General features: G+C 48.1%; 1 protein-coding gene across 1 annotated transcript in view; it reads right to left on the reverse strand.

Moving 5' to 3' along the window:
- Positions 1-23,206, reverse strand: part of PRKDC (protein kinase, DNA-activated, catalytic subunit) — a 1,165,045-nt gene that overhangs the window by 652,952 nt on the left and 488,887 nt on the right. The window contains exons 45-49 of the mRNA XM_082258689.1: positions 12,325-12,397; positions 10,997-11,145; positions 759-899; positions 547-666; positions 196-339 (exon numbers count right to left, since the gene is read on the reverse strand). Of these exons, the coding sequence (XP_082114815.1) occupies positions 196-339; positions 547-666; positions 759-899; positions 10,997-11,145; positions 12,325-12,397 (627 nt within the window). The remainder of the gene's footprint in view (positions 1-195; positions 340-546; positions 667-758; positions 900-10,996; positions 11,146-12,324; positions 12,398-23,206) is intronic.

Raw genomic sequence — 23,206 nt, forward strand, 5'->3', positions numbered from 1 at the left:
GTAGTATCTGTGAGGAAACAGATCACTTCACAAACTGGATCAGTCTAATTTTTTAAGTGTTTGGCGATCTCTTGGGCAGGGAGCAGGTTAATGGGTGGAAGCAGTGGAGGATGAAGTAGACGATTTGTAACAGAGAAGTTGATGGGGGCTTTTATAGCTCAGAATCTTTGTAAAATATTGAAGTAATTAACTTACAGTTGGTGTTGCAATGCTTGACCAAGACAAAAGGGTCACAACTGTCTCTACCACCATGTAATGAATCCCTGTTCCACCATTGTTTCCAGAAACAACCAGCTGCAATATGGGGCCAATCCAAAACTTTGCATAAGGTCGGAAAACCTAAAAAGAAATGCTGATTTAATTCAAGTAATTTATTGCATAATTGTTGCCCAAAGATTATTTTCCATAAATGCATATGTATTGAATTACATATGTGCTAAACACCACTATTATTTTATGCAACCATAATTGAATAATGTTTTGGGATATACAAGCTGTCTTCTCACAGTTCTGTCAACTGATAGTATAACATTGTAAGAAACCTACTTCTTCACTATTGACAATAAGTTTGGCAATGAAAAGACGAATATTCAGTTGGGTAGATGGGTTTCCAAGTTTGGTATGTAAAAATTTCATCCATGGGGGCAAGTCTTGTGGAGTGACTCCCTACAAACCGACAATAAAATAAAACTTAAGTATTTAGAAGTATTTTACAATTTACACAAACAAAATGTCCATTTTAAAGTACTGATACATACCTCTTCAACTTTTGGTGTGATTTCATTTCGTTGCATGTGTTTAATCAGTCCAGATATTGTTGTCATACATTCATGCTGATTCAGTTCATCCATTTCAAACTCCATCACATCATCTGGTGCCAGTGTTTCTGAGCTCAGTTCCTGCCATGAAAAATGTTATGAAATATTTCTGAAATCATAAGATCACATCTACAACAAAGCATGCTTAATAAAGTATAGTGCATATTTTACTCTAACACCATCACATGAAATAAGACAGAGTACTTCTATTAGAAGGCCAATGTCTACCATTTTAATATGTGACAGTAAAATGACATAGTCACAACCAGTGGCGGCTGGTCTATACGGGGCGCAGGGGCGCCGCCCCCCAAGGCTAGTCACAACCATAACATCAGCATTAAAAAAAAAAAGTGTACCTTTAACCACTTGCCGACCGCTCACATTGAGCCTACTGTGGCAAAGTGGTTCGTTATCGTCCAGCGACGTAGACCACCGCCGCTCTTCCCCGATCGTCGGGGATCGAGTGTGGAGATCCGCCCGCTTGTGTAAACAAAGCGGGCTGATCTCCTAAGTGACAGGTAGGGACAGATTGCAGGATTCAGCATAGCTGAACCTGCGATCTGTGCCTGTGTCACACAGTCCCCTCCCCCCACACACGTTAGTAAGCACCAGGCATACATTAACCCCTTGATCACCAATAAAAGTTAACACCTTCCCTGCCATTTTTACAGTAACAGTGCATATTTATAGCACTGATTACCGTAGTAATGTCACTGGTACCCCCAAAAGTGTCAAAAATGTCAGTCAAGGGTCCGTTCTGTCCACCGCAATGTTGCAGTCCCGCAAAAAAAAAAAACGCAGATCGCCGCCATTACTAGTTAAAAAAAAAAAACAATAAAAATGACATAAATTTTCCGTAGTTAGTAGCTGCGATAACTTTTGCGCAAAAACCAATCAAAATACGCTTATTGCTATATTTTTTACCAAAAATATGTAGACGAAAACAAATTGGCCTAAAATGTTAAAAAAATTTGATTTTTACATTTTTTTGGGGGGAATTTCATATAAAAAAAATGTGAAAAATATTGTTATTTTTTCAAAATTGGCGCTCTTCTTTTGTTTATAGCGCAAAAAGTAAAAATTGCACAGGTGATCAAATACCACCAAAAGAAAGCTCTATTTGTGGGGAAAAAAAGGACATAAGTTTAATTTGGGTAAAAATTAACGCAGTGCCGAATCGCAAAATATGGCCTGGTCAGGAATGGGGTAAAATCTTCCGGTCTTAAAGCGGTTAAAAATACGCTCATTGAGAATTTTTTTGTCAAAGACATGTAGCTAAATACATTTTGGCCTAAATATATGACAAAAATTGAATATATTGGATATTTTTTAACTTTCAAAGTAGAAAAATATTGTTATTTTTTTAAAATTGTCGCATTTTTTTATTAATATCGCAAAAAATGAAAAGCACAGAGGTGATCAAATACCACCAAAAGAAAGCTCTGTTTGTGGGGAAAAAAGGACCTAAATTTCGTTTGGGTACGGCGTTGCATGACCGCGCAATTGTCAGTTAAAGTCGTACAGTGCCGCATAAAGTGGCCTGGATGTAAAGCAGGAAAATCCTCCGGTGGTAAAGTGGTTAATGGGAGCGGGGCACCGGACACATTGCTGGCTATGGAGAGGGGTGGGGGTTTTGATATCATGTGTCTCTTTCTTTGAAGCTGATTGGCATCCTTTCAGAGTGTCCTCGGGGCGCAGAGCGATGCGCCCCGAACACTCCCACTGTACGATTGCTGTCCTGTAATTGGTCCAGGACGGCCGAAGTCATAGGGGCGGTGCTTGGGCGTCTCTCTGAGCCTCACCCCATGCAGACGTCATCTCATCTGCAGGGCACACAGGAAGATAGAAGACTAGTGTCTTCAGAGCAGCATCGCGAAATCAGTACATGTTAGTAGGTAAGTTAGAGGGTTCTGCCACCACTGACCTTGTCACTTAATGATATTTACTCATACACTGTTGTTTGAGTTTGTATTTATGCATAATATATAAAATTTTAGGTATGGGATAAGATTGTGAGTTGAGGAGGTTTTCACCACTATTCATTAGGTGAAATACTTACACATTTAAACTTGTATATATTTTGCACCTGTTAGGATTTTACATAGAGAATGGAGGGTTGTGCTGCATTCTTTAAATCACTATTTAATCCTGGAATACAGTGCATGTCATCCAGAGTGCTAAGCAGTCTGCTGTCCTCAGGAATTTAGTCAAGGCTCAACACCAGCATTCAGACTCTAATGGGTTCTCCCTGGCTGTAGGCACACACAGTAACAGGTCCAGGTCCCTCTATCTCTGGTCCCAGCACAGGAAGCAACCTTTCAGATGCTCAGTCCTCTTGCTCTCTGGGCATGCAGAACACTGCGATGGAAGCCATGTAGAAGAAGAAACCTCCTTGATCTGGCTGCTGCAGGCAGACATCCTAGCTGTGAGATCACCAGTGTTATAAATATCTCAAGCAGTGCCAGTGTGCAGGTTGGGTCTCTCACTAGAACTGAGCCATGCCTACCATCTCTGCACGCACACATCAAGCCTCTGGCTCAGTGAAAGATAGCCATTGACTCGCCAACTGGCTGCTGCTGAAGGAGCCACCGGGGCAGCAAAATGCTCTTGGGATACCCCTCATTGGAAGAATAAGCTTTCCTTCCTTCTTTTTTATCATATTATGTTTACTAGCCACCACCAACCTTTGGACCTCAGAATCAGCAGCAGCCCCCAAGCAGAAGAAAATTAAAGGAAAGCTTGCCAAGGGCTCCAGCAACGTCAAGAGAACCATCCCATCCTCCCCTGCAACCTCTTCTTCCTCCCTATCTCCAGCATGTTTCCTGGCATCAGAGCTCAGGACATTCCTGTGGAGCACAGCAGGGCGAAGGACTGGCAGCTTGTATAGCCGAGTAGGCATTGGCTTTCACCTCCAGATCCACCCGGATGGCAAAGTCAATGGTTCCCATGTAGCTAATCATTTAAGTAAGTTGCTTGTTTGCTGGCATGCTACACACAAAATGCTTACATAACTATTTTGTTTCCCAATGTATTTTAGTAGGACATATTTGAAAAAAGTAGTATTGATCCACACCACCCTCTATCTACCGGACTGCCTTTGGCAGCGCTACTCACTCTCTACAAGAGCATGATCGTTCTAAAAGTACATTAAACCTAATAAGTATAATAAATGAAGCTTATATATATATATATATATATATATATATATATATATATATATATATATATATCACAGGACAGCGCTACAAAGCCAGCCAGGAGGACAGGACAGCAAGAGAGCGGGACGGAGCCCTCAGCCCAGTCGATCCCAGACTTAAGTTCTGCAAACACAAAAGGTGAGTGGAAGCAACCCCCATCACCAGCTTGCCAGGGAAGGGAGGGAATGGATCATGTAATGGCCCATACTGGAAGGATTTAGCAGGAGTTTGTTACCACTCCTGCTAAATCCTTCCAGTATGGGCAATTACATGACTATGAGATTTCTGGACTGTTATCAGATAGCATTTTTCCCTGTTATCCCCATGAACTACAAAACACCTCCCCGTTATGAAGAAGAGACGGAGGCCTTACCTCAACTCACAGATTTCAATCAAACAATTTTCTTTTGTAAATGAGGTCCTATTAATTGGATGCATTACAAATGTATGTGGTTTTACCATTTACATTCTCTTTAAATGCCTCCAAAACGTTAAAGAGGAAGTCTGATTTAGAAGGAGTTCTACTTTTTTTGTTTTGTTTTTCCTACCCAAAACATTTTTGTATTTTTAGAGGTGCAAATATGAGAAATGTATTGTTAGTGTTTAAATACACTTTAACCACTTTAGCCCAGGAAGAATTTGCCCCCTTCCTGACCAGGCCCTATTTTGTGATTCGGCACTGCGTTACTTTAACAGACAATTGCGTGGTCGTGCAACGCTGTACCAAGTCGCCGCTTTACACACCTGGGCCACAGAAGCCTGATGCCTGTAAGCCCAAGACGTACTCAAAGACCTGGTAGAGTGCGCTTTCACAGGGAAGGGAGGGACATTCCCCCTCAAGGCATAGGCCTGCACAATGGTTTGTCTAATCCATTTGGCGATAGTCGCAGCCGAGGACAAAGAGGCAATCCGCCTTGCGAAAAGGCTTAGTGGACGACAGGTAAACCCTGATCGCCCGGACAACATCCAATGAATGTAAGGCAACCTCCTTAGGATGCTTTGGCTTCGCGCAGAGCGAAGGCAAGACAATTTCCTCATTAAGGTGAAAATCAGAGATCACTTTCGGCAGAAAGGACGGGATAGGTCGCAGGACCACCTTATCCTTGTGGATCACCAAGTAGGGAGAGCTGCCGGACAAAGCCGCCAGCTCCGACACACTGCGAGCCGAAGTGATCGCCACCAAAAAGGCCAACTTTTTGGACAACAGAGGCAACGAGATCTCCCTGATCTTTTCAAAGGGAGCATGTTGCAACGCGGACAGAACAAGGTTCAAGTCCCACGGAGGCAAAGGCTCCCTCCGCGGAGGGGCCAAATGGCGCACCCCTTGAACAAAGGTGCGAATCAACGAGTTTGACGCCACAGGGCGTCAGGGCGTCCAAACGCTGGTCCACTCCAGTTTGGAGGAAAGCCAACACTCTGGACACCGAGTACGAGCGAGGGGAAAACCCCCTGGACTCACACCAGGCAAAGTACGCTTTCCAAGTACGGTAGTAAATCTTTCCCGACGAGGCTTTTCTAGCCTTGATCAAAGTGGGAATGACCTCAGGGGAGAGACCTCTGTCCTTCAGGACCTGGCTTTCAACAGCCAGGCCGTTAAAGCCAGCGACTGTAAAGCTGGATGGAATATCTGCCCTTGAGACAGAAGGTCTGCTCGAAGCGGTAGACTTGCCAGATTTACGAGGTCTGCGTACCAAGACCGGCGAGGCCAGTCCGGTGCCACCAGAATCACTGTGTGCGGTTCCGAGGCTAACCTGCGAAGGAGCCTGGACAGCAGCTGAATCGGTGGAAAGGCATACATCAGACGATACTGATGCCAGGGCGCCACTAACGCGTCTGAGGTGTCTGCCTGAGGATCGCGCGTCCTTGCCACGAACCTTTCCACCTTGTTGTTTAGACGAGACGCAAACAGGTCTACATCTGGGGAACCCCACTTCGCGCACAACATCTGGAAGACATCCGGGTGAAGGGACCATTCTCCCTGGTCCAGGGGTCTGGCGACTCAGATAATCCGCCTGCCAGTTCTCCACCCCCGGAATGTGAACTGCCGTTATCGCCGGGACGTGCGTCTCGGCCCAAGACAGAATGTCGGCTACTTCCCGAGCCGCTCGGGCACTCCTGGTGCCCCCTTGGTGGTTGATGTAGGCCACCGCGGTGGCATTGTCCGTCGGCCCTGAAGCCGTTCCGACCATTGCAGAAGGCAAAGCTTTATCGCTCGCAATTCCAGAATGTTGATCGGAAGGGAGGACTCCTCCTCCGACCATGTCCCCTGGGCGGAAAGATTGCCCAGGACACCACCCCAGCCCGTCAGGCTGGCATTCGTGGTGACCACCGTCCACAGCAAAGGACGAAAAGACTTGCCACCCGACACTGCCGGGGACTGGAGCCACCACAGAAGACTCCGTCTAGTGCGGTGGCTCAACGAGATCCGCAGATCCAAGGACTGCGGACGCCCGTCCCACTTCGCCAGAATCTCCGCCTGGAGACCCCGCGTGTGGAACTGGGCAAAGGGGATCGCCTCGAAGGCTGAGACCATCAACCCCAGACATCTCATGCATGTCCGGAGGGACGAGCTGTGGTTGGCTCTGAGGGCCCCGACCTCGTTCTGAAGCGTCCGGAGTTTCTCCTCCGGAAGGAAAACTTTCGCCTGTACAGAGTCCAGAATCATCCCCAGATAGGGAAGGCGAACCGAAGGACACAGAGTCGACTTCGGAAAGTTTATGGTCCAACTGAACTCTTGCAGAGTCTGCACCGTGGTGGACAGGTCGGCCATCAGGCCCTGGCTGGAAGTTGACCGTATGAGGAGATCGTCCAGATACCCCAAGACCGCAACACCCTGTGCCCGCAACAGGGCCAGGACCGGCGCCAGTACCTTGGTAGAAACCCGCAGAGCCGATGCGAGACCGAAAGGTAACGCCACGAATTGGTAGTGTTCCTCCGCAATGGCGAATCGAAGGTACCGTTGATGACCCTCGAAGATGGGGATGTGTAGGTACGCATCCTTCAGATCGATGGAGGCCATGAACTCCCCCCAGACTCAGGGCAGCCACCACCGAGAGCAGGGATTCCATGCGGAACTTGCACACCCGCACAAAGCGGTTCAGAGCTTTCAAATCCAGAATCGGATGCACCTTGCCCTCCTTTCTGGGCACAGTGAACAGATTGGAGTAAAACCCCCGAAACCTGTCCCGATGAGGCACCGGGACCACCACCCCTTGGGTCCGCAGGTCCTGCACCGCCAGGTGCAGATCCTGCAAACGCTCCGGAGACAGCTAAAGATTTGAGGGAAAAAATCTGCCCGCCGACCGAGAGAGAAATTCGATCTTGTAACCAGAACGAACGATTTCCTGAACCCATCTGTCCTGAATGCGGATCAGCCAAGGTTGGAGGAAACCGCGCAGACGTCCCCCCACCCCAGAAACGGGTGAGGGCGTCCCTTCAGGCGGAACTAGCATGGGTAGTGGAACCGGACTGACCGGATTTCTGCTTACCCGCCCACGGCTTCTTCTGGGAGCCCTGGCACTTGAAGGGCTTGCCCTTGGATTGTGACCGAAAGGCACGAAAGGACCCCTGGGAGGGCCTAAACGAGGGATTCCGTTTGCCACGGAAAGATTTGTGCTTGGGATTCTGGGGTAAGAGAGTGCTCTTGCCCCCAGTAACACCCTTAATCAGAGTATCCAAAGTCTCGCCGAAGAGGCGAGATCCCACGTAGGGAAAATCCGCCAACGTCTTGCGAGAAGATTGGTCCACAGACCAATTCTTCAGCCATATCAGGCGACGGTTGAGCACCGCCACGCCAGACAGGCGTGCAGCTAAAGGAGCCAAATTCAAGTCCGCATCACACAAGTACATGACGCCTTGATGGATTTGATCCACCATGGCCAATGTGGTAGGCGGAGCCGAAGCAGCCACCAGGGTGCGCCTGAGCACCTTCGTCCAATCGGCAACCGCCTGGGCCGCCATAACCGAAGCAAAAATAGGTTTTAGCATAGAACCAGCAACCATGTAGGCATGACGGGCAAGAGACTCCAATCTCCTGTCCGTAGGGTCCCGGAAAACCGGGGTATCCTCAGAAGGAATCGCAGTAGCTTTGTTCAAAACGGCTACCGCGTGATCCACCTGAGGCGCCACACACCAACGCTCGTCGGTGGATGGCGCGAATGGATAAAGCAGTTTGAATTTATTCGGCACTGTAAAGGGCTTCTTTAAATTGCGCCACTGCTCATTAACCGTATGGTGAAATTCAGCAGGGCAGGGAAAAACCTGCGCAGATTTGCGGGTTCTTTGCGTCCCAAAGGAGGACACCCTAGTAGGAGGAGCTGGCTCATCCTCCAAGTGCAAAGTATCCTTAATGGAGGCGATCAGCTCATCCATGAGTGCAAGCTCTTCAGGCGAGCCAGGGGGAGAAATATCAACCCCTTCCACCTCCGCCTCCCCCTCAGACCCCACGAGGTCCAGAGATGAGCGAGACCCTGAGAAGGGCACGCCAGCCCCAGCAGCCATATCGCCCTCTGATTCAGAGGAAATGGATAACCTGGCCCTTTTTGCGGATCGTTCAGCCATCAGCATCTGCACTTGAGACACTAAGGATGCCACTACAGTGGCCAGATCGGCCCCCTCGGGGGGTGCAGTAGCCCCCTGGTCCCCCACCAGGGCGGGGGGAAACTTGCTATCCTGAGAATCCATGCCCACAGTATGAAAATCAAAAAGGGGTACTGTCCCTTTAACACTCGGCGAGCGCAGCCCACCGCACACTACTGCATGCACCGATCCCACAGGGATAGAGAACACTGAGCAAGGAATGACAGGACAAGAAGGAAAAAACCTGGAGAGAGCACAAACAGGCTGCTGCCACCGATCGCTGTCCCAGAGAAAGAGGAAGTGATGCAATAACCGGCTGACTATTATAGCCTATGAAGGCTCCGCAAAAATGGCCGCTCAGGCTGAGGGATCGAGGCTACAAGAAAATGGTGCCGACATGTGCTCGAGCGAGCGCGGCCCGCCAAAATGTCGGCAATCGGCGCCAAAACACAGCGCTGTACAGGACAGGGCCATCCATAGCATTTGCTTGAAAAAAGAAATGGCGGGCCGCATAGCGGTCGCCGCTTAGGCATGTCTGTCTATTCAGCCCCACAGAACTCACAGCAGAGCGGGAGGGCCCCCCCCCCTAGCAGCCCAAAAGGCATGCATCCATACAGGGATCTGACAGGGAGCCCGCACAGCACACAGACATGAGGGTACACACAGCCACAGACTGAACACCCATACAGATGGTAACCACACAGAAGGTGCTTACCGTACCGGATGGCGTGGGGAGCCTTCTCAAGCGACAAACCGCTATCAGGATGACAGGGAGTGCCGCAGCCAGGACGCAGTGGACCGCAGCACAAGACCGCAGAATGGCGTCCAGTGAGGTAGCCACCTCACAGGCAGCATCCCTGCAGCGAACAGGGATGGGTCGTTCATAGCGCCAGGGCGAACCGTAGCTGAACGCTCAATGGCAGGCTGGGGATCCATCTGGCTCTCAGCCCTGGGATCCAGGGCGGCCAGTACGAGACCCAGCTCCGCATGAATCCGAAGATCCCTAAACTAAAGCTGACAAAATAACAGCTAGTAAAGAAAAGAAAAAATACTTGAAATAAAATCAAAAAAAGGGTAGAAGGCTGAGACTGAAGCCCCAGCACAGGAAAGCCTGCTACTCCTAAGCTAGGCAAGATCAAACTGAGTTGGGAATGCTGGTGCAGGGAGGTATTGACTAAGGGGACAGCCCCTAGGGGTGTGTCTATGCTAAAAGCTTTTGTTATTAACAAATCTTGTTGCCTAGCTACTCCTGCGGAGCAAAGGTCAATACCCATTGGTGTGGACTTGGGAAGGGGCGGCGACTGTCGGAGGACGTAAGAGAAATCTTCGCAAAAGTGTTAGCATTACATAAACAAAGATACAAAGGTTGAACAACCTACTGAAAGCATTTGAAAATCCCAAATTGTTCCAGTTAAGTTTACCTCAGTCCTGAAAATATACAACATTTTATTAGCAAATAACAAAAAATGCTTATGAATAACTGTGTTTATCTAGTCCAGGGCTAGGCCCCATTCACGCTGACATACGGTACTGTTTGCGACTAGGTGTGAGAGACACATTGGGGGTTCCCTGCGATTAGCTGCGGGTGGGAAACCCAATTGAAAAATTGAAAGTAATGTGAAGCTGACAGCTCCTGCAGATTTTCTGATTGAATATAATCGCTCCTACGGCAATTAACAATTAGCCCTAGATGCAAACCGTAATCGCAGGGAACTTCCGGCAGCTAATCGCAAATGGAACCATTTGCAAGTGTGAATGAGGCCTTATAGTGTTAATATGAAATTGGTGGAGAGTTATATCACATAAAAATAAAAATAAATAAATAAAAACTGCTGAGAAATTAAAGGCTATGTCTAAGTGCAAAAAACTATAAATCAACCCACATTTGAAAATGTGCATTTATAATTAAATCTGCAAGTCATTGCAACTGTGATCAGTGAATCTTGGAGCAATGCACAGGCTCCTTCTTCATACCAAGGTACAGACTTTCCATCAGAAAGCTGGAGAAAGTGTCAATGGACTAGGAGTGCAGTAATGACCATACTTGGGTTCAATCGGTGACTACAAGTCTGTCTACCGCGGTGGCAGAAGCAACTTGTAGCCGCACAAAATCCAAAAAACTCCAGATTACGCTGGGGAGCAAGACCCCCACACACTGTCAGAAGGGGGATCCACTTGGCACCATGTTACATATTACACCCTTAATAGGAGTATAACATGTCCTAAAAGGTGGTACCCTTTAGATCAGCATAACGAAAATTCCCGAAACAGTGCAAATAAAACATTTTGATGCATCTCTTTTTTGACCTCATTGATCATTTAAACGTTTGTAAAATTAATGTATAAAAGGAAATATCAGCTTGAACCCCTTACTAAATTATTCAATAATACATTCTTTTGTACCTTCTTTCTGTTGCGTTTCTGAGATTTCATCGGATCTTGGGAACTGTAGGAAAAACTCTGGACTCCAGTAGAGAAATCAAACTGGCTCATTTCTTCACTCAGGCTGCTATCAGCCATGTAGGACTGTGAAGATAAGTACTGGGGCTCATCTTCGCAGGGAAAGAAAGAGAAATTATTTATATTCAAGTCACATTTTACAGCATATACATCGCCTATGCCTACACATATGTATATATTGCATGATACTACTTTTATTCCAATACATATTCATTTTTAGCACTGTTATACAAAAACAATTAGAGAAAAAGTAACCTTGGGTAATGTAAAACTTTAATTAAACTATTCAATATATTTAAGCTATTAAACAAGCTATATAGAAATAAGACATAACTTTCCTCTGCGCCCCACGCAGAACAAACAGGATGACTTTAATACTGCCCCCTGAAGCAGTATAGTATTACATACCTTCTTCTGGCTCCTATAGCCCTTATTTACATAGGGCAATGCACCCACCGTGTTTTAGCAGTCACATTGAAGGAGTCACATGCTCCTCCATCCATGTACAGAACTATGCGGGGGGGGGGGGGGGGGGGTGAGGAAGAGTTGACAGATGAGGCATAGATGTGGCAGAGATGCGCCACGGATAAGCACTGAGGTGGCATGGGTGGGCCCAGATGAGGCATGGATAGGCATGAATAAAGCATGATTGAGACATGGATGGGGATGATTGAGGCACGGATTGGCATGATTGAGGTACATATGAGGCACAGATTAGAATGATTGAGGCAGGGATGGGCATGATTGAGGCATGGATTGGCATGATTGTGGTATGACTGAGGTATGACCAAGGCATGATTGAGGCACGGTTAAGCTGGGCTGCAGTCTCTCTCCTTTCCTCGCACGCTGTACCAATCGCTGTGTACAGTGTGCGGGGAGAGGAGAGAACTGAACCGGACATGCGTCGGTTTGTTGACAACTGATTGCTCCGTCATTGGACGGAGTGATCACGTGGTAAAGGGCCACTCTAATTGGGTCTCTATCATGATACGTGATGCGCCGGGTCCACATGGACACTTCCATGTGCGCGCCCCAGGGAGCGTGCGGGAAGCGCGATTCTGGGAGGATATCCTTGTACGCCCTCCCAGAATAAGCCGACCACACTGTAGCTATCATTCGGCTATGGCGCGGTCGGCAAGTGGTTAATCTGCACACACTCATTGTAATCCAATCACAAATATCCAAGACATCAGGAAATTTAGGTAGAGGTATTAGAAATACACACTTTCCTTCAGCTTTCAAAAGCTAGTAAGTTAAAGCAATAACTATACCAGAATCTGCATTTGCTGCTTCTCTTGCTTCCTTGCGTATAGCAAAATACCTCTTCCTTCTTTCCATTGGCACCTACAGTGCAGAGTAAAAAAACAGAATACCCCAATCTTAAAGATTTTTTATAAATGTTGCATGAACTACACATGCAATATCACATTACACAAACAAATACCATTTAAAATGTACTTCTTTTAACAATATCTCTCTTAGTACAGAAGACTGTGTACCTGTTAAAAAGTTAATAAATGCCTGGGCATTATTGTTTAGTTTACATTATGCAACTTAGTTTTATAACCGAGAGCTATTTTACCTGGCAACAGATTTATATTTACATCAATTCAGTCCTGAAATTTACTCAGCTATGCCAGGCAGCAGAGCAAGGCTGGTGTCCTGACTTGTCTACTACTACATCAAAGTAATACAACTAGGTCTCATACTTGCTCACAACCTGTGATTGAACTGTGAGGGAAAAGCAGCAGACACATTTTTTAATCTCTCTCATTCCTCTCTCTCCCCCCATCAGCATGCTTGTCAGCACAGCTGCAGCCCACAGAAACAACCCCTTTTCATGCTCTTCCCACTCCAAGACTAAGCTCTGCTGTACAGCGATTGAAAGAAGTAGATACCAATCCAAACTCAGGTACTTAAAGCGGAGTTCCACCCAAAAGTGGAACTTCCGCTTTAAATAGTCCTAACCCCCTGACATGCCACATTTGGCATGTCATTTTTTTTTTTTGGGGGGGGGGGGGGGAGCGGGTACCTAGTTTTGACAGGTACCCGCTCCCACTTCCGCTCGGAGCGCCGCGGCGCCCTGAGCGGAAGTTCTCCTCTCTCCCTCCCTCCCTGCAATCTTCTGGGACATGTCAGAGGTCCCAGAAGATTGCCGGCCAATCACGACGCGTAGCGCTACTCGCGCATGCGCAGTGCGTACCCGGCTGTGAAGCCGCAAACTGTCACAGCCGGGTGCCCACATCAGTGATGCCGGCGCTGCGGAGCAGAGAGGGAGAAGACGGCGCATCGCTGGACCATGGGACAGGTGAGTGTGCGGTTAGGCTGGAACTCCGCTTTAAATAGTTGGTTTTAAGAATATGCTCAGGGTTTTCTTTTTTAATGAGAATACTGGGCACAGTTCACTAAGCGATATCTTGTAACATATCGCACGTTTATAAAAATAAACTCTCCTTAAAAACTGCATGCGTTATCTTTCCGAAAATACAGCACGTAATTGTGCAGTAAGTTATTGCAAGCATCTCGCATGAATGTCATAGCAACTTAGTCATAGCTGGTATGGCATGACTTCTGAGTAAAGGGCTTCAGGTACCCCATCAGTTGGATATAGAGCTCCATTATAAGTTGCTTTGATAACCTGAACTTCTGCAGGGTATCCACTTCAGAGAATTGATCCAGCAGTGTGTGCTCCTTTAAGGTTATTTCCTTCAAAAGGACAAATTTCATAAGATTGGATTCAAAGGGCTCCATATTCAATTAGATATCTCGTCTGACTCCAGAAACAACTCCCCACACTCCTGACACTCCACACACCTCCAGCTTGCACTTTCCCACCTATTTTTAAACCAATCACTGGGGGCTCTGACATAACCATAGTTACCGCAAGCTTTGACCAGTACTTAATTACCACATGCATTTATTTCCTTTAGTCAATTGACTTTAATGCCTTTTTATGCTGTATTTAATAATCATTGTTGGTGTTTCCGCTAAATACCGTATGCGAGCACAGACAGCAATAAAAACCAGATGGGTGGGCTAATTCATCTCCAATCTATCCAAAATTGAAAGAAAAAAAAATGTTTTGCCTTTAGTTATACTTTAAAGCCTCTGTGGTCAGAGTCAGCGAAAAATGGGATTTTTGAGTTATCGTAAAATCTATTTCTCTGATGTTCAGTGACAGACACAGCCCCTGATGTTAACCATTGGGTTATACTGCCCCCTACACGAATAGGACACTAGGCAGAAAAGAAGTCTGGCTACGCCTATAGACAATCCCAGGGGGTATTCTCCCCCTCTCTGCTATACTGTAGGTACTCAGTTTTGTTACAAGCAGTGTCAGAAGAATTACAACTTCACAGAGGGGTGGGTACTGTGTACACATCAGAGAAATGTTTTTTACGGTAACTTAAACAAATTGGATTTTTGTCTTACCGTAAAATCCTTTTCTCTGATGTTCATTGACGGACACAGCTCCATATCTTCTTGACCCTTGGGTATAGGTTGTCCCCTACAGCGGAAAAAGTTTGACTACGCCAATAGGGCAGTCCCAGGGGGTATACTCCCACTTCCTGCTCTAGCTCTTCAGTGCTGTAACAAGCAGTGTCCGAAGAACATAAACCCCAACTCATTAGAGGGGCGGGTGCTGTGTCCATCAACAAACATCAGAAAAAACGATTTTACGTTAAGACAAAAAATGGATTTTTGTAAAATCTTACCGTAAAATCCTTTTCTCTTAAGCTCATTGACAGACGTAGCCCTCGTTGATTAACAACTCGGGTTATACTGCCCTCTACAGGAGTAGGACTAGACAGGAAAGAAAACGTTCTGGCCACACCCTAGGGGCAGTCCCAGAGGGTATATCCTCTCACTTCCTGCTACAGCAAATCAGTTATGTCACAAAGCAGTGTTTAGAGAATTTAACCCAACCCAACTCAAAAACAGAGGGGCGGGTACTACGTCTGTCAATGAGCTTAAGAGAAAAGGATTTTACGGTAAGATTTTACAAAAATCCATTTTTCTCTGTCGCTCATTGACAGGCGTAGTCCTCGTTGATTAATAACAACTCGGGACGTCCCAAAGCAGTACCACAAATGAGGGGTGGGATAGCAGAAATCAAAATCCAGAAGGCCCAACCGGAGCCAACCAGAAGCATCAAGGACTCATCGAGCAAAAAGATGAGACCTAAGTGAAACACCCAACAAACCCTTGAGGTAGACCAACACTCTCCTCAGATTGCGGCCTGCAGAACCTTGTGGCCAAAAGAGGCATCTGACGATGCCATCACATCAACTTTATAAAATGTTGTAAAGGTATGAACCGCCTTGAAAACCTGGAACGCTGACGCCTGATGTCGCACCCCCTGGATGAAATTCCGCACCAAGGAATGATTAGCCAAAGGTTTCTGAAAGAAGATTGCTAACGCTGAAACCTGACCCTTGATAGTGCTCAAGGACAGTTTCTGCTCAACCCCTTGTTGCAGACAGACCAAGATTCAGGTCACCGAATAGGTATGTGGGGGAAATCCAAAAGATTCACACCACGCCATATAAGACTTCCATGTGCTGGAAGTCGCTTTCCTTGTTTTAACTAGAGGTAAGAATAACTGAAGCTGACACTCCCTTGTCCTTCAGTACCTGGGTCTCAATGGCCAGGCCATTAAGCCAGCGATTGTAAAGCAAGATGGAAGATCGGTCCCTGAGACCGCAAATCCTCCCTGAGAGGAAGTCTCCAAGAAGCGTCCGCGACTAGCCTCACCAAGTCGGCGTACCAGGCTCGACGAGGTCAGTCCGGAATTTCCAGAATAACTGGAATTCCCTCCACCTCTATCCTGCGAAGAAGTTCCCGCAGTAACTTGAGAGGATGGAAGGCATGCCGTAGCTGATACTGCTCCCACGGGGCGATCAGCGTTTCTGCTGCGTCCGCTAGAGGATCGCGGGTGCGAGCCACAAACCCCTGCACCTTCCTGTTGAGCCAAGGTGCCAAAAGATCCACATCCGGGGGGGCCCCAATGAAGGGACAGCTAGTGAAAAACCTCTGGATGAAGAGGCCATACCCCTTGATCCAGAATCTGATGGCTGAAATAATCTGCCTGCAGATTTCCCACCCCCGGAGTGAACACTGCGGGGAGATCCGGAACAAACCGTTCCGTCCAATGAAAGATGCTAGTCGTTTCGATGGCCACCAGGACACTCTAAGTGCCCCTTTCTTGACATAAGTCACGACCGTGGCATAGTGCGATTGGATCCGAATCGGGCTGCTCTAGAGCTGCTCGGTCCAGTAAATCAGACAAAATCTGATCGCTCTCAGTTCCGATACCCTATTGGTAACCTGGATGCTATCGGAAGGAATGACTTCCCCTGGTTGAGCATCGGAGACTTCCTGGTCCGCTCGCTCAACCGGATCCGATTGTCCAGGAAATCGGAATTCTGATTCTATTAGAAAAAAATCTCCTTCAGGAGAATTCGGGTATGAGACTGGGTATACGGTACTGCCTCTAAGAAGGCCACCATCAGTCCCAGCCAATTGACGGACAGCAACATCCGAATCGTTGACTGAACCTTCTGGAGTTTCTCCGCAAGGAGAAACTTTCTTGCCCAGGATGTATCCAACATTAGGCCCAGATAGTTCAGTCTCCTGGTGGGAACCAGGGATGATCTTTGGGAAAGCGAAGAAAACGCTGATGTCCTGCGATGATGGGGATATAAGGATAGGTATCCTAAATGTCTATGGACGCCAGGAACTCCCCCTGATGCAGGGAGGCCACCACTGTTCGGATGGACTCCATCTTTCCCCAAGTCCAGAATTGGACGCACCTTGCCCTCTTTCCTGGGCATTGTGAACAGGTTCGAATAGAACCCCTGAAACCGTTCAATTGTAGAAGGGAAGAATCGTACCGGTGGAAGTGATCGAAACTCGATCCTGTATCCTGACCGTATGACCTCGCGAACCCCTTAGTCCGGGGTTCTGGCAAGCCATGGATTCGGAAACCGGTGAAGACATCCCCCCACCCCAGAGATGGGTAGGGGCGCATCAGGCTGTATTCTTCAGGCTTGGCTGAGCCGGACTTTTTGTTTAGCCGACCAGCGCCCTTTGAAAAACCCTCTGAAGGGGCTTTGGAGGGTTTCGCCTTATCGCCCGCCCTCACGGAACGAACAACTCTTTATGAGCAGAAAGGGAAGGTCCTCGTTGGTTACGAGGTCCTCTTTATCCTAACAGTCTGTGGCAAGACAGCAGGTGGTACCGTCTATCCTTTAAAGAGGGATTCCTCAAACGGATAGCGCCTAGCCATGCCTTAGGAAATAACAGGGGTTCGTTTCAAAACGACCCCATTTGGGTAAAGGAAAATCCTTCGCCCTTTAGGTAGGCTAACAAGTACAAAAAAAGAATTTCAGTCTCAGCTACCTCTGCCGGTGTAACCTCAAGACTAAAGGTTTCCCGGACGGACACAACTAGTGCATCCACCACTCTTGTGCTATGGCGGAGGCAGAAACGTTCTCCTCACTGCTGAGGAGACATTACCTGAGACAACAGCCCCATAAGAGGGACCTGCAGCTGCATTGACCAGCTCCGAATCCGTATCTTTAGTCTCAGATAAAAAATAGGGGTAGGCGGGGGTCGCTTCTTGACCCCCGTCCCTGACAGGCCACCTCCACCCGGGATACCAAAGACTCCAAAACTGCCGATAATGCATTAAAAACAAGTGGGGTACTGGAGGGTCCTGCGGCCACCTTGAGGGGATCAGGTGGGGATACCTATGCGGCAGGGTCAATGATTATACAAGACATTTGCCAGCGACAAAAAATGACAAAGTAAAAAACTTTTTTTTTTTTTTTGTATCCCCCAGTCGCAACAGCGCCCCTCAGTGTTACCTGCCTTTTTGGACCCCACAGAGAGAGAGAGAGAGACCCCGAGGCTCATCCCTGATGCACAGAAGTTTTCATCAGCTTGCTCAGTGCTGTCCTGTTACAGACAGGAAGTCTTTGGCCCTTTTTCCTGGGTAAAGGAGGCGGCTCCGCCCCTTAACACGCCTTCCGGCGCCTCCCTCTGGCTCCACGAGGTGTTTGGTCACCTCAAACATGGCCGCCCCCATGCTGGAGACACGAGGCTACGCCAATATGGCGGCCTCGTGTGCTCTGCAAGACACTGGCGGCGGCCTGTAGGATAGCGGCGGCTTAGCAGCGGCCTGCGGGATGCTGTATTCGGCCTAGCGGCCTGCGGGAGTGCATCGGCCCCCCAAACTTCACCCTGGATGGTGATCAGCCTGGCCGGCGGTACTGGACCCTGGCAGGCCGCATGCGGTCCATGGGCCGTCGGACGGCAGCCTGCCCTTGCTGGAGGAATGTGATCTGGACTGCAGTTATACATGCATAGACATCGCCCTGTGAATACCTCTGACAGGTAGGATACCTTATGCTACCACAGTAATATTCTAGTACTGCCACTGACTTCAGTCATCTTTACAGTTTTGAAATGACATTAGATTGTCAGCTCCCAAACCAAGCCTCCTGGTTTCTTGTTCACAAAAATCACACTCAAATAGGGGGATCTGTGACATGTTATAGGATAGAGGGGAGACCCATCTTTACCATTTAGAGAGGGGCCCGCGTTCACCACAAACCCGTCAGGGGGAAAAGTGGGAACATACTACTCACCATACCGGAACCAGGCGGGCGCCAACTCCTGACAGTACCCCTCTCCACCGGGGTGGGAGGGCTGTCGACCAATACGGACGCCGTGACTCATGGTCATTGGCGTTTAAGCGAGACGTTTAACTCGCAAGGTCAGTCCCCGTCCAGTGGGACTATGTCGCGGCCGACCCAGCGCGAAGCTATGGCCTGCACGCGCTCGTAGGCTGAACTGGGGTGACCACTGGATCTCAACATCCAGCCCGTCGCCCAGTTCCAGCTTTCTTGCTTGAAGATCTCACAGGAACACTGGAGAAAAAAGCTGTCTAAAAAATCTTTCTAAGAAAAAAATCCTGCCAGGACCGAAGATCCTAGCAAGGCATCTAGGTCCTTACTCCTAACTAGACAGAAAAAAAACTGATTTGCTGTAGCAGGAAGTGAGAAGATATACCCTCTGGGACTGCCCCTAGGGTGTGGCCAGAACGTTTTCTTTCCTGTCTAGTCCTACTCCTGTAGAGGGCAGTATAACCCGAGTTGTTATTAATCAACGAGGACTACGTCTGTCAATGAGCGACAGAGAAAATCCCATTTTCTCTTTCGTTCATTGACAGGCTCAGCTCCTTATCTTCTTGACCCTTGGGATGTCCCAAAGCAGTGTCAATATGAGGGTTGGGAAAAACACCGCAATAAACCTACTTCCCAAAGGCTAAACATAGCCAACCAGGTAAAACAGGAGCTCAACCAGGAAACAACTGGAGCTCACCTAAGGAAAAATATACACCCTTAAAGAGGACTAATCCTCTCCAACAGTGGCCTGCAAAACCTTACGGCCAAAGGCGGCTCCTGCAAATGCCAACATATTCATCTTATAAAATGTTGTTAAAGTGCAATAGGCCTGAACCACCATCTGCCTGATCCATCTGGAATAAGTCGCAGCAGACGCAGCCAGCCCCTTACAGGGTCCATCTGTAAGGAAAAACAGGGAAAACGATTTTTGGAACGATTCAGTCGCTGCCAGGTACACCCTAATTGCCCAAACCACATCCAAAGAATGTAGGGCAATCTCTTTAGGGTGTTTAGGCTTAGAGCACAAGTAAAGCGACACAATGCCTTTATTTCAATGGAAACCAGAGACAACCTTAAGAAGGAATGTCTGGCAGGGATGAAGCACCACTTTATCTCCGTGAACCACCGAATAAGGTGAACGACAATACAAGATGCCAGCTCCGCCACCCTCGGTGCAGAAGAAAAAGCCACCAAGAGTGCTACCTTTGGGTACAATGTAATCAGAAGAATCTTGCAAATATTTCCAATGGTGGTTACTGAAGAATCGACAGCACCAAGTTGAGATTCCATGAGGGCAATGGAGAGCGCACTGGGGGAGCCAAGCGGCAAACCCCCTGGACAAAAGTGCAAACCACAGAAAGGAAGTCCCACCTGTGACTGTTTAGTGGGGCTGGGGAGATAGGTGAGGAACCTGGGGGCCCGACCATCCCAGGGAGGGGCTCATGTCTACCCCGAAATGGAAGCGCGTGGGCACCACTCCAGGCAGACCACCCACCTTTTTGTCATGGGGGTGCTGCGGGCCAGAGGTACGCTGCGACTCAAGTCCTGATGAGGATCGTGACCATGGCTATGCGTCCTCTTGACTTTTAACTCGCCGGTCATCCCCTCGTCCAGTGGGACTATGTCACAGCCAACCAAGCGCGCAGTTAAGGTTGGGTCGCGCTCGGCAGTTGATTGTAGTTCTCACAGGAACCAAACTGATTGTAGTTCTCACAGGAACAGAAAATAATAAAAGAAGAAAAAGATTCAGTTTAAAAGGAAGAAATGCCAGGACCAGAGATTCCAGCAAGAAACTAGGTCCTTACTCCAGACTAGGCAGAAAAAAACTAAAGAGCTAGAGCAGGAAGTGGGAGTATACCCCCTAGGACTGCCCTATTGGCGTAGTCAAACTTTTTTCAGCCTAGTGTCCTACTCCTGTAGGGGGCAGCATAAACCCAAGGGTCAAGAAGATATGGAGCAGTGTCTCTTTCGTTTATTGACGGATACAGCTCCTGATCATCTTAACCACTGGAACGTCCCAAAGCAGTGTTAAACATGAGGGGTGTGAACAGCGTATAAGAAATTCCCAAAGCTAACTATAGCCAACCAGGTAAACAGGAGCTCAACCAAAACAACTGGAGCTCACCTGAAAAAAAATTGAATTTTTGTAAGAACTTATCGTAAAATTATTTTCTCTGAGTCCTCTGACAGTCGCAGTCCTTCCATATGTTCTTCACTATTGGGTAATGGCGCCCTCTGCAGGAGCAGGCTAGGTAGTGAAAACTTGACAAAAAAAGAGTTAAACAAAGACACACCTTTAGGGGCTGTCCCTCTCGACATTACCCTTAGCCACACAGTGCTGCTATTTAGTTTTGTAGCAAGCAGTACAGGAAGACAACTAACCCCAAAATAGAGGGGCGGGGGGCTGCGACTGTCAGAGGACTCAGAGAAAATAATTTTACGGTAAGTTCTTACAAAAATTCTATTTTCTCTTACGTCCTCTGACAGTCGCAGCCCTTCCATATGTTCTTCACTATTGGGATGTCCCAAAACAGTGCAGGTGTGATGGGTGGGAAAAAGACGCAGCCAACACCACGGCAACGTGTCAACAAGAGCAGAGAAAACTGAGCCAAGAGGGCAACAGAAGCTCAACAAGAGCCAACCCCAGAACAAAGTTCACCCGAGGAAGAGAAAACATATCCCTCCAACAAACTGCCACGCTCAAAAACCTTGCGGCCAAAGGAAGCATCCAAAGATGCCATTACGTCAAGCTTGTATAAAGCCCTGTACACATGTACCAATTGTCGGACATAAATATTCGACCGACGACCGATTGTAGGCTTGTTAGTATGATGCTTCCGACAGCCGACAGCGCATTTTCGGCCGAACAGAATCTGTCATGCAGGCATTAAAATTTTTGTTGGCCAACACCAGAACGGCCGATTGTTCGCCAGTGAGTACAGATTTCGGCCGACAGACAGCAGATTTGCAAGACTGGGCATGCTCAGAAAAGAAAAAAGACAAGGAAAGTTAACCATCACAAGACATCACTTCTGCAGTCGGCTGTTGTTGGCCGACAAAATTCGTGTGCAGTCTTTTGCACTTTTCAGTGGACAGGACAGCCCTGGACAAAAGATGGCCAATCGTTCGGCCGACGATCGGTACGTGTGTACGGGGCTTAAGTTTGTGAAAGTGTGCACAGACGACCAGGTCGCCGCTTTGCACACCTGAGCCACAGAAGCCTGATGGCGAAAAGCCCAAGAGGCACTTATGGCTCTAGTAGAATATGCCCTCACCGTGAAAGGAGGCACCTGACCCTACAGTGAATAGGCCTGAACAATAGTCTTGTCTGATTCATGTGGAAATGGTTGCAGCGGACGCAGCCGAACCCTTCCGAGGTCCCTCGGCAAGAACAAACAAGGAAACAGGCTTCCTAAAAGACCTGGCAGACAGGTAAACCCTGATCGTTCTAACCACATCCAAAGAATGCAAGGCAAATCCCTTGGGATGCTTGAGGTTCGCACAAAGCGAAGGCAGCACAACATCTTCGTTGAGGTGGAAAACCGACGCCACCGTAGGGAGAAAAGACCGATTAGGTCGCAGGACCACTTAATTCCTATGAACAACCAGATAAGGCGAACGGGCAAGACAGAGCGGGCTTTTCAGACACTCTGCGAGCAGAGGTGATAGCCACCAGAAAGGACACTTTCTGGGACAATAAAGGCAGAGCTATTTTCTCTGATGTGCTCAAAGTGAGGTCGTTGCAAAACTGACAAGACCAAATTCAGATCCCACGCAGACAACGGAGCCCTCCGGAGGAGCCAGATGACGCACCCCTTGAATAAAGGTGTGAATCAAGGAATTAGTCGCCAAGGGATGCTGGAAGAAAAGGGCAAAGGTCGAAAACTGACCTTTGATCGTGCCCAGCCCCAAACGCTGTTCCACACCTTCCTGCAGGAAGGCCAAAACCCTCGCCACCGAAAAGGAGCGAGGATGAAACCCTTGTGACACACACCAGGCAATGTATGCCTTCTAGGCAAGATGGTAAATCTTCCTGGAGGTAGCCTTCCGAGCCCTCAACAAGGTAGGAATTACACCTGGCTCTCAACATCCACGCCGTTAAATCCAGAGACCGTAAAGCAGGATGGAAGATCGGCCCTTAAGACAGCAGATCTTCTCTTAGAGGGAGTCGCCAGGGAGGCTCGAAGACCATCTGTACGAGGTCCGCATACCAAGACCGACGAGGCCAGTCTGGAGCAACGAGAACTACCTGCACCCGTTCCAACGGCAACCTGCGGAGGAACCTGGATGACAGTTGAATCGAAGGGAAGGCATAAATTAGTCGACACCGGTGCCAGAGCACCACCAACGCGTCCGTGGCATCTACAAGAGGATCTCGGGCCCTGGCCACGAACCTTCCCACCTTTTTTGTTGAAATGGGACGCAAACAGATCCATGCCCGGAGTTCCCCACCGGGCACACA

Source organism: Pelophylax lessonae, assembly GCF_965119305.1.
Source record: "Pelophylax lessonae genome assembly, chromosome: 5".
NCBI lineage: Eukaryota > Metazoa > Chordata > Amphibia > Anura > Ranidae > Pelophylax > Pelophylax lessonae.